The sequence below is a fragment of the Ursus maritimus genome, unplaced genomic scaffold (assembly GCF_017311325.1).
Source record: "Ursus maritimus isolate PB19 unplaced genomic scaffold, ASM1731132v1 scaffold_6, whole genome shotgun sequence".
NCBI classification, from domain to species: domain Eukaryota; kingdom Metazoa; phylum Chordata; class Mammalia; order Carnivora; family Ursidae; genus Ursus; species Ursus maritimus.
Window position 1 is genome coordinate 10701652 of NW_024426774.1, and position 14947 is coordinate 10716598.

Here is a 14947-nt window from a genome sequence, read left to right on the forward strand (position 1 = left end):
AAATCACTTTTGAGATAATAAACTTGAAAAATCAAAGTCTCCTGGATGCACAGGAGCTTTTGTAACAAAATAAATAGCAAGGCAGAAGGAAATTGTTAGTGTCTCATTTTAGTTAAAACATCTCATTCTCATGAAGGTCCTCAAGGGCAGAAGCCAATATATACACATTTCAAATTGGTGGCATTACATCAAAACAGAGATATTAAGGGAAAATGCAGTAAAAGATTGCTTATGCACAAGTGGAAACAGGAGGACCCAGTCTCACTGGTAGCATAACAACACTTAACACTCTGGCTGAGGTCAGCATTCCTGTGTCCCTCAAAAATAATAATAATAATAATAACAACAACAACAACAATAATAATAATAATACAAGTGCATGCTTACTTCTACCAAAGAACGTTGATACTCAGAAGGACAAGTTTCACTCCCTTTCTCTCTTGCCCACCCATGAATGCAAAGGATGATTCAGTAGAACACGACTAAGAGATTCCCAATTTCTGGCCAATGAACGTTGCTCAATTTCTTGCCTGAAGAAACAAATTTAGATACACAGGACAAGGCATTAATTGAAAGGAGGAGATGGAGGGGAGGGGAGGGGAGGGAGGGAGGGAGGAAGAAAGAAAGAAAGAGAGAGAAAGAGAGAGAGAGAGAGACAAGAAAAAGAAAGAAAAATAAAAGTTGGGAAAGCAAAAGTGGATGGAGCTGTTGACACTGGGTTTATCACTTTTTCTCCCATCTGAGAAAAATCTTTTTTCAAGTCACCAAAACTTCAGTTCCATTCAAAACATGTTTTTTAAGAACCAGGAGAAGCACAGCGTGAGATTTAAAAAAAAAAAAAAAAAAAAGCAGGGGGTGGGGTGTTGCACCTGGGTGGCTCAGTTAAGTAGTTTGCCTTTGGCTCAGGTCATGATCCCAGGGTCCTGGGATCGAGCCCCACCTCATGATCTCTGCTCAGCAGTGAGTCAGCTTCTCCCTCTCCCTCTGCCTCCCCTGCTCCTGCTCTCTCTCTCTCTCTCTGTCAAATAAATACATTAATTAATTAATTACAAAATTTAAAAAAGGATCTCTGATTTTGTTCCTGCACTGTAAGAGCCACCAAATAGTAGTGGTCATACTAAGACAGACCATGCTTCGCCGTGTTAACAAATTATTCCCCAAATCTTGTAGTTCACCACAAGCAAGCTTTAGCTGTTGCTGGTTTTGGTCACTCATATAAAATCTAACCAGAAGTCAGTTATTTCTCTTTGGCGGCTCTCATCCCTGGTTCCTTCTGTCTTCAACAGCACCACTTTAGAGCTCCTCCTTCGAAATGCAAGGACAGAAGAGGTGAAAGCTGGGGAGTTCTCGACACTGCTCCCTGTCTTCGGCCGGCCAGAGGGGACACATCACATTAGCTCCTTTTCCCATGGGTGAGGACTAGCACACGTGGGGTTAAAACTCCAACCGTGGGGAAGCTGGAGATCACCTTCCTGTGTCCCTCAGAAGAGAGGAGGAGGCTATGAGAACATAGCATTGTATCTGCCCCAGAGAAACAATGAAATGTATCGGAGAATCAGACAGAACAGAGGGCAGCTCCATTCTGAGTGGCTGGGAGTTTTCAGAGGTAAAATGAGAGTCACCTTCAAGGATAGATTAGGTGGGGAATACAGAGCACATGCAATGTGGACGGAACATTGTGATCAAAGCTCTAAAGGCAGGAAGTCATGTCATGTATTTAAAGAACAGTAAGGAAGCAAGCCCTGCTGAATGATTGTTAATAATGGAAGACAGCTATTCAGAAGCAGCTGGGGGTGGCTCATATGTTGCAGAGCTATGAGCTGTAGAACGAGGAGTAGAAATACTTTTTCATAAAGCAACTTGTGGTCTGTGAAGCCAGTCTGCCCAGCTAACCCCAGGCACGACTCAGATGTCCAATCCAGAGTGTGGGAAGTGACCCAACTCATCCCATTATCCCAATTATCCAGATAGTCGCTAATCACTATTGATCTACTTCGTGTGGATATCCCAAAGCCACATGCTCCTCTATGTCCCTGTGACCTCTGCCTTATTCCAGGCCCTCAGGACTGTTTACCCACTGCCATGGACTGAATGTCCGTGCCACCCCAGAATTCATGTGGAAATCCTAATCCGCAGTGTGGTGGTATCTGGAGATGGAGCCTGGGGGAGGTGGAGCTGTCATGATAGCGTTAGTGCCCTTAACAAGAAGACACAGGAGAGCTCTCTCCTGCCTGTCTGTCTGTCTGATTCTCTCTTTCCCCCATATGACCACACAGCAAGGAGGCAACTATCTGAAAGATAGGAAGAGGTTCTCACCAGAACCTGACCATGCTGGCACTTTGATCTGGGACTTTGAGCCTCCAGAACTGTGAGATATAAATTTTTTGTGTTGAGGCCAGCCAGTCTAGGGCATTTGTTATAGTGGCCTAAGGGGCTAAGACACCATCTCTGGCCACAGCCTGGTCAGTGGTCTCCTCACCTCTGGCCCCTTTCCCCTTCAGTATAAACCTGATGCTATGGACCAGAATGGATTTCGTAACACCCAGTCCTAGAATGGTATCACGTAAGGGCCCCTTCCTGACCTGCTCATGCCTATTTCACATTCTTCCAACACCAAACCACTTCGAGGTTTTCTGAAAACATCAGATTTGTCACGACTCTTGAGCATTTCCATGTGCTGCTCCTATTAACTGAAAGGCCTCACTCCTTCCTGTTCAGAAAAATCATGTCCGTTCTACACAGCCTCTTCTGGATCCCTCCCTTGGTTAATAATTCCCTCCTCTGTGCTAACTTTTACACGCTTCTAAAATCTTTTATTGCTTCTATTTATTTGCGTTCACTCACATCCTGATCAGCTCTCAAGCCCAGTGTGAACACCACTGGGAACAGGAAATGTGCCCGCTTCACCTTGACCTCCCAGGCCCAAGCCCTAGGTCTGGTTCAGAGCACAAGCTCAATAAATACTTCTAAGGGGCCCCTAGGTGGCTCAGTCAGTTAAGCATCTGACTCTTGATCTCAGCTCAGGTCATGATCTCAAAGTCGTGGGACTGAGCCCTTCAAGTTGGGCTCAGGGCTCAGCAGAGAGTCTGCTTGAAATTCTCTCCCCCCTCTGCCCTTCCCCCCACTTGCACTCACTCTTTCTCTCAAATAAATAAAATCTTAAAAAAAATAAATGTTTTTATTTTTTTAATTTTTAAAAGATTTTTATTTATTTGTGTGTGTGAGAGAGAGAGAGAACACCAAGCGGGGGAGCAGTAGGCAGAGGGAGAAGCAGGTTCCCCACTGGGCAGGGAGCCTGTTGTCGGACTTGATCCCAGGATCCTGGGATCATGACCTAAGCCAAAGGCAGACACTCAATGGACTGAACCACCCAGGCGTCCCAAAATTAAATGCTTTTAAATCAAATGTCAAGTTAATATTATGGATAGTATCTAAGGTATATTCTGGGTCTAATATTCAGGCTTAACACTATGATCTCCAGTAGAATAATAATCAGAATAATAGAATAATACAGAGGATTATAAAGGAGGAATACGGAGATATAAAGTGCTTTGGACTCAGCTGGGCAGAGTTCTTTAATCATACCTAATAGTTGTTAAGACCTTATTCTGGTCCAGACACTATGCTAAGTGTTTTAATATATTATCTCACTTAATACTCACCAAAACCCCTTAAGGCAAAATACTATTATTAATCATATTTTAAACATGAGTAAACTGAGGCATATGGCCAATAGCATCTCAGCCAGGGCCCCACAGTTAATAAGAGTGGAGCCGGGATCTGAATCCAGGCACTCCAAGACGGAATCCACCCACTAAAGCTACTCTCCTATGATAAGAGGACAAGCTTGGATATGAAGATCAAAGGCAATGACACAGAGAGCAATTAGGACAACATTAAAGCAGGGACGATGGAACGGGAGCATGGGCACACGCACACGCTACGTTCCTTACCCTCAATAATTTAGAAGTAGGCTGAGTGTGTGTTAGTAGGAGTGGCATGCTAAGTATGTGTTTTTAAATAGAAACCCTACTTTATTAACTATGTACCATATCTGTGATTAGATCCAAACTTTTGATAACTAAAATAAATAAATACCTCATCAAGATATATATAATTCCCCAGCAAGGAAAACATAATGAATCAGGCTTGGTAGTTACAACAATGCGCCAAGACACCAGAAGGCAACGCCTAGAACAAGTGGCATGTCAATCTAAGTGGCTACTTTACTCTTTACTGTTTTAAAATAAGCACTTTCCCTCTTTTACTGAATTCTAAAGTGTCTCTACCCGTTATCAATGTATTTATTACAAGTTTACCACAGATGCCCTACCCTATGGTATAGGTTGTATGGGGAATTTAAGTGGGAGGGGAAGACAGGGATAATGGAAGGACAGAGGGAAAGACAGAGGATTCCTCTGACTCACAGGTGCTATCACTATCAGTGCAGTTCTAGTCAACAAATATGCATTAAACTTCCACCTGGTAGGAAGGAAAGAGCTCAGTGATGGGGATTCTGCTGGGGGTGGGGTTGGGGAGACATCGCAGATACAGTCCTGCTCCTAAAGAGCTCACAGCCTCGCAGTGCATATAGACAAGGAATGAAGCAATGTCAATGTTGTAGGGAAAGAACAGGGTGCAGTGACAGTGCTGTGAAGGGCACCTACTGCAGATTTGGTAACTCTTGGAAGGCTGCCAGGAGGAGGTGAATTTAAACGGAGACCTGAAGAACAGACTGTCTTGCCAGGGTAAGATTGGAGGAAAGAATCTTAGCAGAGGGAACAAAAGCAGTAACATGAGAAAGAGCAAGGAAACAGAGAAACAGGTGAAAACAAACCGCCTGACTCAGCAAGGCTGAAGCAAGAAGCAGGAGGGCGGGTATGAGAAGAGGAGGTGGAGTGGTGAAGGGCTGCATCCTGGAGCCGCATGGGGGCTTTGTTTTCCCAGCATGAGGGAGAGTCACCGAGGAGGACCCTATGGAGAGCAGGGCAAGGGAAGGGGCCTAAAGAAATGCACGCTTTACAAATCTGTCTGGTTACAGTATAGGAGACAATGGAAGGGACAACGCTGTTGTCTGGGAAACAATGAGGTTGCTGCAGCAATTCTGATGGGAGTTCTGGCTGACTTGGGCCCAAGGTGGCAGCACAGGGAAGGACTAATGTGGAAAGACGAGAAAGACTTGCAGGAGAGAGAAAGACCAGGAGTAGGACATGGTTATATGGGGGCCTGAGGGTGAGGGAATCAATGGTGCCCACGCATTGGCTGGCAAAACAGGGAGGGCAATGGTCCTGCCCCCAAGAAGACAGACCAAAAGGGAAGCACAGGTTTGCAGAGTGCTCACTTCGGGACAGCCTGCCCATTGGGTGTCTGTGGAAAAGATACAGGACAGGCCTTCTAGGCTGCTGGACATTTGGGTCTGTAGTTCAGGAGAGATATGGGATCTGGAGATTTCCACTATGGAATCATCACACTGAAATACGACGTAAGTCAAAGAAACAGACAAGATTATGCAATGAGAACGCATTGGGAAGAGAACTGGAGAACAGAATCCTGGAGAAAACCAGTATTAAAAGGGCAAGTTGAAGGACAGGAGCCCACAAAACATCATAAGAAGAATAGCCAGAGAAATTGAAAGGAAACCAGGAGAATGAAGTACAACGGAAGGCGAAGAAAAATCTTCTCTCAATAAGGAGGAGGTAGTCTGCTGTGCCCCGTGCTTCGGGACGGCAAGTAAGATAAGAACCCAACGCATCCACCGGCTTCAGTGGCAGTGGGTCACCAGCCCCCCCGGGAAGAAGCCACTCGGGACAGTGATGGCACAGAAGACACGCTGCAGGGGGGCTGGGGCGTAATGTGTATCGTCAACTCTTTCAGGACAGGAGCGCACCTCGGAGAAGACCTACAGTCAGGGGGTGTTTTCGAGATGTGAGAGACTTAGAAGCATTTACATGCAACTGGGAAGGAGCTAGAAGAACAAGTAGGATTATAAATGCAGGTGAAGTGAAGAGGTAAGGGAAAGCAGGAGTTTCTCGAGGAGGCACGAAGAGATGGCCTTCGGTACACAGGCCGACGGACTGGTCTTTGACAGAAATGGGCCAGGAAAAAGAACTGTTGTAGAAGGGAATTCAGAAGCAACACGAACGGCTGAGAAGCTGTGCTTTGCGGAGACAAGCCCAGGAGTTCCAATCATTATCCCATCAACAGCCAAACAGGGTATTAACCATCTGGGAGCAGAGCTTCCTTGTTCACTCAAGTTTCTGCTCTGACCACAGCCTATTAGAAAAAGTGGACTGGGGGGCGGGCACCTGGGTGGCTCAGTCTGACTCTGGATTTTGGCTCAGGTCATGATCTCAGGGTCATGAGATTGCCCTGTTTTGGGCTCTGCACTAGGCCTGGAGGCTGCTTGGGATTGTCCCTCTCCCTCTCCGCCTCCCTAGCCCCACCCTTTTTTTCTCTCTCTCAAAAAAGAAAACGAAAAAGAAAAAGGAAAAGGAAAACGAAAAGAGGAAGGAAGGAAGGAAGGAAGGAAGGAAGGAAGGAAGGAAGGAAGGAAGGAAAGCAGACTGGGTGGCTCAGTCGGTTAAGTAGCTGCCTTCGGCTCAGGTCATGATCTGGGCATCCTGGGATCGAGCCCCAGTCGGGCTCCCTGCTCAGGGGGAGTCTGCTTCTCCCTCCCCCTGCTCTTCTTGTTTTGCTTGCTCTCTCCCTCCCAAATAAATAAATAAAATCTTAAAAAAAAAAAAAAAGAATAGTGGGCTGGGGCATAGGAGTTTAAACAACAGAAGAGAGAGAAATGCTCAGCTCTGCCACACAGCTATAAGACTTTTTAAAAACCACTTGACTTCACACACCTTTGAATGCAAATGGATACATTTCCAGTTTAGTATACACAAGTCCAAAATGAGCCTTGCTTCTGTTAGAGACGGACCACAGAATGTCTGGAGAATCTAATTCCAAGTATTTATTAAGTGCCTACTCTTCTAGGGCATCACTGTACCCGAGAGAATAAGAATCATTTCTTACATTTGAGAAGCGTTTGACCAGTGATTGCCATGCTGCATCTAGAATGCTCGGGGAGACTGTTTAAAATGCGGATTCCCAGAGCACATCCTGCCAGTAAGTTGCCCTAAATCCGGGGTACAGCCTGCGAAGCTGTACTTCAGGCTCCTGATGATGCCAGAGGACCATTTGGAAACCCCATACTGCTTATCACGTAATAAACCTTCTCACACACCGCGTAGATCAGAGCATGAGCGAGGTGTTGGGGCACTGTGATGGGTGAAAGCTGAAACAGAAACAAACACCAACAGCTCGCTAAATAAAACGGTGGCCATGGCTCACGCATGCAATGAGTCAGGCAAGGCGTATCTGTCGCATGTGTGCTCTGCACCAAACCCCAGGCTCAGCAGAGGGATTATAAATTTGAACTAGATTTGGAGCTTTTCCTCAAATAACTCTTAGTCTATTAAGGAAGAAAGAAAAGAAGACCAACCAATGATTCTAGTTCAGTCTGGTAAGTGAGCTGTATTAACATGGTACCAAGGGAGCACAAAGGACGGTCTCCGTTAGAATGGGCGAGGGGACAGACACGTGGGAGGGACTGACGCTTGAACGGGTTATGCATTTTGATTAGCACTCAGATGAGGATGGCAGGCAAGGATATTCCAAACAGGAGAAAAAGCCAGGAGCACCTGTGTCATAGCGACCCAGCCCTACCCAGAGCTCTACCATCACTATCATATAGAAGCGGCCCAATGCAAAAGGCACATACTCTCCTAAAATCTGAAAAGAACACAAAGAAATGATTATACTGGACTGAGACATCTTTGTATAATCCACATCCAGGAGCATATTAAACCCACAAATGCTGAAAGTTTCGTCCAGACAACCTTTAGGAGTCTTTAAAGGCAGAATGATAAGAAGCCACTAAAAAAACTCTGGTGAGAATATCCAGTTATAGGAAGGAACTAGGAAATGTGACAACGTGGAATCCCAACTTAAAAGGGGGGGGGCGTAAGAAGAAATTGAAAGTTAAGCATGAGGGGTTAAGGGGAAGCTGGATCCTCTTTAGAACTAGCTGCAGGGAGGTGACCCTGCCATTTTTGTGGTCAAGAGAAAAGGTAGAAGGCAGGTAAGTTAGTCACATGGAGGTGAATTTCGAGGAAACAAATAGTAGGGTGATATGGGGTAGTACCTAGAGAGACAGATGCCTCTACTGCTGACGGAACGTGCTAAAGCGGATCTTCCTGGTGAGAACAGACACTAAGGGAAAAAGGGAAGGGGGATAGACTATTTGTTGTTCTGAGAGAATTCTAAAATAAAGAAGAGTACACCTATCAGGATAGGTTCCTACTCTAACAAGTAGTCAAAAAAATTTTGGTGGCGTAACTCAGTAAGATTTATTTCTCCCTCACATCCCAGTTTGATACAGGTTGTTTGAGAGGCGAATCTCCTGCTCTACTTAGTTGACCAGGAAACCCGGCCTCCTTCCATCTAGCGGCGCCGACATCTTTTAAATTCTTGGAGTTCTACCACGGATCCTCCACATATGACCAAATGAGATAAAACAAGTGCACGGAAGATCATGGTAGTGGTTTTACTTTCAGGGGCCAAGCCTGGGTGTGGCTTACTAACCTTCCCCCCGCATGCGACCGGTCGGACTCAGCCAGATGGTGCCCACTGATCTGCATGTGAGGCAGGGGCATGTAATTGAGCTGTGCGTCCAGAGGAAAGAAAATGGGGTTGGTGAGGCCATGGTACGGTCTCGGCCCCAGACAGGTACAGAGTGTTCCTTAGCCAAGATCAGGGTGAGCACACTGGGAGCCTAAGGTAGTCCAGGACAAGAAAGGGGCAGTTCGTGAAAGGCTAAATGCTAACGTAGGACACACAATTAAAAACAGGAAAAAAAATCATTTTTAGCAAGCAATGATGTCAGAGAATAAACATTCCTTCTGTTCTTGGGCCAATGTTAAAGGATGACAGTTTGACCCAAGGACGTGGTCAGTGAAATTTGAGGTAAAGCCTTTCATGTAGTGATGAAGGAACCAAGAGGAGAAGAAGGAAGATGATACACCAGATGGCACCAACAGGAAAGGCAATATATATATATATATATATATATATATATATACACACACCCCCACACATATCTGACTCCTAATCACTCCTCTGCCAACCTTCTTCTGTACATATTCGTCACACAAGAAAATGTTCATGTAAAAACAATTCAAAATACTGCAGGACACAGGATGTGATCAGCCCCAGGGCTTGCACACAGAAATCAATACAGAGCTTTAGATGTTGAACTAGTCTTGGAATAGACAGGGCTCTCGCCACCTTGAGAAAGAAGCAGTCCCACACCCCAGCCAGGGACAGCCCTGGACACTCCATCTTGGGTTACCTGTTCCCTGGGGTAACAGACAGACCCGGATAGTTGTCATAACAAGTAGGACATGGGACCCTCTCTCCACTTCCACCAGTAACATTCATAATAGGTAGTATTTATTGAAAGGTCACCATGTGCCAGACACTGTGTCTCACACAACTTAATGGAATAGATGCTCTCTTATCACATTTTACAGAGAAAGAAACTGACATCCAGAGAGTTTCTATAACATACTCAAAGTTACCCCGATGGAAAATGTTGAAGGAAAATTCAAATCAATTGGTTTCCAGAATTTGTGCTTTTGATGACTATATTTTTCTTTTGGAAAACTGTATTTCTCCAGTGTAAAAAAGCAGAATGGGGGGAGGAATAATAGACAAGACAATTACCAGACAATATTTTGTGATGAAAATAAAAGTTAGGTTTTCTGATATTGGAATCCATTGCGTTGACTGGCCTACTTCTTACTTTATTATCTTTGTTATTGCCAAAAGGTTACAAAGAGGAAATGCATTTTCCTTATTTTACTTGAACTCCTTCTTTTCCGTACTTCAGAGTCAGTGTGTTCTCTGCTTTATATTCCCAGGTGGACTCTCAGGCTATTTATTCTCCCTTGTGATTACTAAAGCTGTAAGGTTCTTACCCTGGCAGGGGGAGGGGATGGGAAGGAGATTCAAAACTTACATATTGATGTTTTAAACTTTTGACACTATATTTTGAAGCCCCGACAATATATTTTGTTCGTTATCCTTTAGAATGTTGGGGTGCTAAGCAAAGAGGAGCATCTTGCTTCCTCTGTAGTCTGGAACAGTCTATGATAGGTCAAGTAAGACAGAACACGGCATCCCAGCAAATATGTTATAAATGTTTCTGTACAAGATTTGATCTTGGGATGGATAGGACATTAAGAGAGAGAGAGAGAGAGAGAGAGAGAGAGAGAGGAGGTTATTCAACAGCAAGCACGGAGCTACTTTCAATGTGCCCCCCTCTCAGATACCAGTAATGAACTTTTCAGATACTCCCTCCCAGAGATCACTAAGTCCCATTTCCAACCAGACCAATGCTCACTTCTTGATTTCTGAAGTCACTTGTTCAATTCCCTTGACGTCAGGGCCAAAATGAATTGTTTAGTATTTACAGAGAGTATAAAAAGGTCATCACAATCTGTGGCCGGTTCCAAGGATGGTAACTTGTATTCTTATAAATTGCACATGGCCAAATTTCTGAAAAGATTTATGTACGTAAAATGTATAAGATGGTGGTTTTAAAACCATTTCCTCCAGCAATACTTACTAAGCATGTAATTTTGATAAATCACTGCATTTGGAAGCTGTGGGGTATACAGAGACCTTCAGAAAGCACTTTGACGATACTTAAGACGAATTGTCTACTTAAAAAAGAAAGTGTTTTTATAGCGTGCCATCAGTCCTCAGGTAACTTCTCTGGGACACCAGTTTTCTCATTTCATGAAACAAGATTTTATTAACTCAATGAACAGCAGAGCCAAATTAAAGACTGGCGGTGGAGTTCCATAGGCCCTGGAGAGATTGCTGGCAGTGGAATATTGGGCCCAGCTTCCTCATCTGTGGCAATGGACGGTATAAGAGAATCCTCTCCAGAGGCATGAGGATGAAGTCACTCACTTAAACCTCTTAGCATAGTGCCTCCCCACTGACAAGTGGTCAGGCTGTTTCTATCCTTATGATTGCTGATGGAAAGGGCCGTACAGTCGGCATTGTGAAAGACGTCCAGGATACAAAGTTGTGTAGCAGGCAGGCCAATCCTCCAGGCGTTCACTTTGTAAAGAGCAAGAAAGTCAACACAGGTTTGTAATTAAAAAAAAAAAAAAAAAAAGAAGACGAAGACGAAGTAAAGAAAGAAAGAAAAAAGAAAAAAAAAGAAAGAAAAAGAAAAAAAGGTAAGAGCTCTAAGAGTTAGTGCCCGCTGCCAAAGGGCCACGAAGAGGAAGCACCCGATTCTCCCTGGGGAAGAGAGTAAGATTCACCGAAAACCTTCAGCAGCCTTCTTGAAAGTAAAACCAGATGTCCAAGAACACTTCAAGGCTCAGTGTGATCAGCTTTTTTTAGCTACTGATCTAGAATTTCCTACGTAGGAAAGTCCTCTTTCAATACCCAATATCCAGAACTCATTCATTCATTAACTTTCCGTCCAGCAATGCAATCGTTAATTACTGCTGGACACCCTTCTGCCACAAAACCAAACAAAAATCCCTAAGAAAAGGCAGCTCTGGGGCTTGGCTTAAGCATTTGTGACGCACTCTTTCCGTAAAAAATCGCAGCCTCAAATCATAGGCCCAATTAGGGAAAGGGCTGGCCAAGGCTCAGATTTTCAGTAGCTTTTGTCAAAGGTGCTCCTTTTAAACGGGCGCCAGTGCTGGGTCAGCAGTTTCACACGGATCAGAGAGGAACCGAACGTCGTAGGCACAATTTGAAAGGCTTCGGTGCCGGCAAGGAAAGGTCTGTGGGCAGACGATCAGCCCAGGGCCGTCGGGAACCGAGACTCCCGGGGTGCCTAGCAGGGCCTAGGTGCCCGCCTCCGACAATATCGCTCTCCGCCCGGGGCGCCCTCGGTGCCTGGGTACACTGGGGTTCTTTTCCACCCGCAGACTCAGCTTCGCCGCTGGAGTCTGTACTCCCTGAAAACGGAACTCGGGCGGACCGCCGTCAGTCAGGATCGGCTAGGAAAAGCTGGGCGGGTGGGGGGCGAGGGTGGAAGCGCGCGGCAGCGCCATGCAGAAGCGCCGCACCCTTCGCGCGCTCTCCGCGGGTGCTCACACCTCCACTCCCGGGGTCTGTGCGCGTTCTGGTGCGCCGGGGCCGGGCGGGCCGGGGCGGAGCGCGCGCTGGAGACCCGCCCCTGCTCCCCTCCCCCCTCACGGAGATTGACGGGGCCTTGGGCACCTGCCCCAACCAATGAGCGCGTCCCGGGGCGGGCCCTGGAACCAGCTGCTGAGGCTACTTAGAGTCTTCAGCTCCGCTGGAGGAAAGCAGAACCGAGTCGGGACTGCCCAGGTGGACCGGGCGCCCCAGCTAGCGCGGACCGGCAGGCGCACGGGCACCGCGCCGGGTACCGCACCGCACCGTTCCGCGCGGGGCAGAGCGGAGCCGCAACCCCACGCGCCGCCCAGGATCCACTCGCCACCGCCGCCTCCGCAGCACCCATGGGGACCAGGAGACTTTAAAGGAGTTTGGGGTTTCGGGAGCAGGGAAATCACGGGTACGGAGAGGCGGCTTTCTTTGCCTTGGAAACGGTTTTTCTTCGTCCGACTGTTTGGACCCTGTGCCGGGTAGGAGGGAAAGGGGTCTTTTGGCTGAAAGTGGACCTCCCCACACAACCCACACCCGCACCCGCACACATACACCGCACTGGCTTCCCCCATCTTTCCCTTTCCTCTTTGTTAGGTTATTTTAGACAGAACGGCCTCGCCCTGGCGCAGCCCGATTGGCTCTGCTGGGGAGAAGGCAAGAGAAGTAAGGGGCAGAGTGCACCTGCTTGTGTGGGCAGGTGTGCCCGGGTGCGTGGGTGTACGTGCACTGGCGAGCGTGCAAGCGTGGGGTTAGAACTGTGTACGAATGTGGGGGTCTGAATGTGTCGTCGCGAAGGTTTGTCATTGTGCATGTGACATTATCACACCGATATACCAGGCAGCCTGTCAGTGCCTGGACTCCTAAGTGAACAAAATTTTGCTGGTGTCAAGTGAGTGTCTGCGAATGTGTCCGATTGTCATTGTGCGAGGCGCTGTCAGGGGAGGAGTGCGACCTAGCGCAAAACTGAGAGGTGGGCTGGCGAGGGTGGGGACAGAAATGTGAGCGCAGCTTGCTCCAAGCTCTGAGGCCTTAGGCGCTCCTTCTTCCTTTCAACCTATCCCTCGGTCCTTTTCGGGGTGTCCGTCTCCCACGCTGCCACAGCCCGCGCTGTCCGCCCCACTGGGACCCCACACGCCTTCCAGCCGCCTGCTTTTTCTGTTGTGGGAGTTGGACCGGGTTCCCGGGCGGGATTTGAGGCTGTGTTGGCGTCTGCTCTCTCCCCAAGGACTGGTGGCTTTTGCACCTGTCCTGCCGCTGGGGAGGAACGGGTGACTCTAGTACCGGAGCGTAGGCGGGCGGGCGTCCCAGGGGCACTGCACGTCCTGGGGAGGGGCAGCCCGACTCTGATCATTGTCTCTGCCTTTCGTCTGTGCTTCCGTAGATCCCCGCTCCTGGCCCTCGCCTAGCCGCGTCATTGATGGGCAACCAACTGGACCGCATCACCCACCTCAACTACAGCGAGTTGCCCACAGGGGACCCGTCGGGGATCGAGAAGGACGAGCTGCGGGTCGGGGTCGCCTACTTCTTCTCGGATGAGGAGGAGGACCTGGACGAACGCGGCCAGCCCGACAAGTTTGGCGTGAAGGCCCCCCCGGGCTGCACTCCCTGCCCAGAGAGCCCCAGCCGCCACCACCACCACCTGCTGCACCAGCTGGTCCTCAACGAAACTCAGTTCTCCGCCTTCCGGGGCCAGGAATGCATCTTCTCCAAAGTGAGCGGCGGCCCTCAGGGCGCCGACCTGAGCGTCTACGCTGTCACGGCGCTGCCCGCGCTCTGCGAGCCCGGCGACCTGCTGGAGCTGCTGTGGCTGCAGCCGGCGCCCGAGCCGCCCGCCCCCGCCCCGCACTGGGCCGTCTACGTGGGTGGCGGGCAGATCATCCACCTGCACCAAGGCGAGATCCGCCAGGACAGCCTGTACGAGGCGGGCGCGGCCAACGTGGGCCGGGTGGTGAATAGCTGGTACCGCTACCGCCCGCTGGTGGCCGAGCTGGTGGTGCAGAACGCCTGCGGCCACCTGGGCCTCAAGAGCGAGGAGATCTGCTGGACGAACTCGGAGAGCTTCGCCGCCTGGTGCCGCTTTGGCAAGCGGGAGTTCAAGGCCGGAGGGGAGGTGCCGGCCGGCACGCAGCCCCCGCAGCAGCAGTACTATCTCAAGGTGCACCTGGGCGAGAACAAGGTGCACACGGCCAGGTTTCACAGCCTGGAAGACCTCATCCGCGAGAAGCGCCGCATCGACGCCAGTGGTCGCCTGCGAGTGCTCCAGGAGCTCGCCGACTTCGTGGACGACAAGGAGTAGCCTTGTGGGGGGCCGCCTGCTCCTCCTGTCTCCCCGCGCCCCGCTCCCTTCCCCGCACCCGGGCCTCCCGGCTGGCGATCCACGACTCCCCCCCTCGAGCGCCCTCCTGCGGCGGCCAGTGCCCAGGCTGCACCCTCGCACCCCTCCGGCAAGTGGCAGGAAGTCTCAGGAACTGGCCCCGGACCAAAGGGCAGCTGTGCGCGCCTGGCTGAGATCCCCGGTGGTGGTGACGGTGTCGGGAAACCCAGCGTGCGCTTTCCCTCTGAGATGTAACGGGGGAAAGGAGAAAGGGCTGAGGGGAGCAGGGACGTGGCTTTCCCCGCGGGTCACTAGTCCGTGACTGTCACCCGACCTACTGTAAAGGGAACCATCACCGCCCCAAACGCGCACACACAGACCAGTCGGAGGTGAGAAATGATCTTTTCAGGGCACAGTTCA

The 14947-nt window shown here is 49.0% G+C and overlaps 1 protein-coding gene across 2 annotated transcripts; it reads left to right on the top strand.

Moving 5' to 3' along the window:
- Positions 1-12435: 12435 nt before the first annotated feature.
- LOC103671951 (LRAT domain containing 1) lies at positions 12436-14941 on the top strand. 2 transcript variants are annotated; one of them, XM_040622887.1, is made up of 2 exons: positions 12436-12692; positions 13595-14941. In XM_040622887.1, exon 2 carries the CDS (start codon positions 13631-13633, stop codon positions 14507-14509), a length of 879 nt encoding a protein of 292 aa, XP_040478821.1. In that variant the 5' UTR covers positions 12436-12692; positions 13595-13630; the 3' UTR covers positions 14510-14941. The 2 variants fall into 2 exon arrangements, with proteins under 2 accessions (XP_040478821.1, XP_008698820.2); XM_008700598.2 differs by having other exon boundaries at positions 12436-12622.
- The last annotated feature ends 6 nt before the right edge of the window (positions 14942-14947 follow it).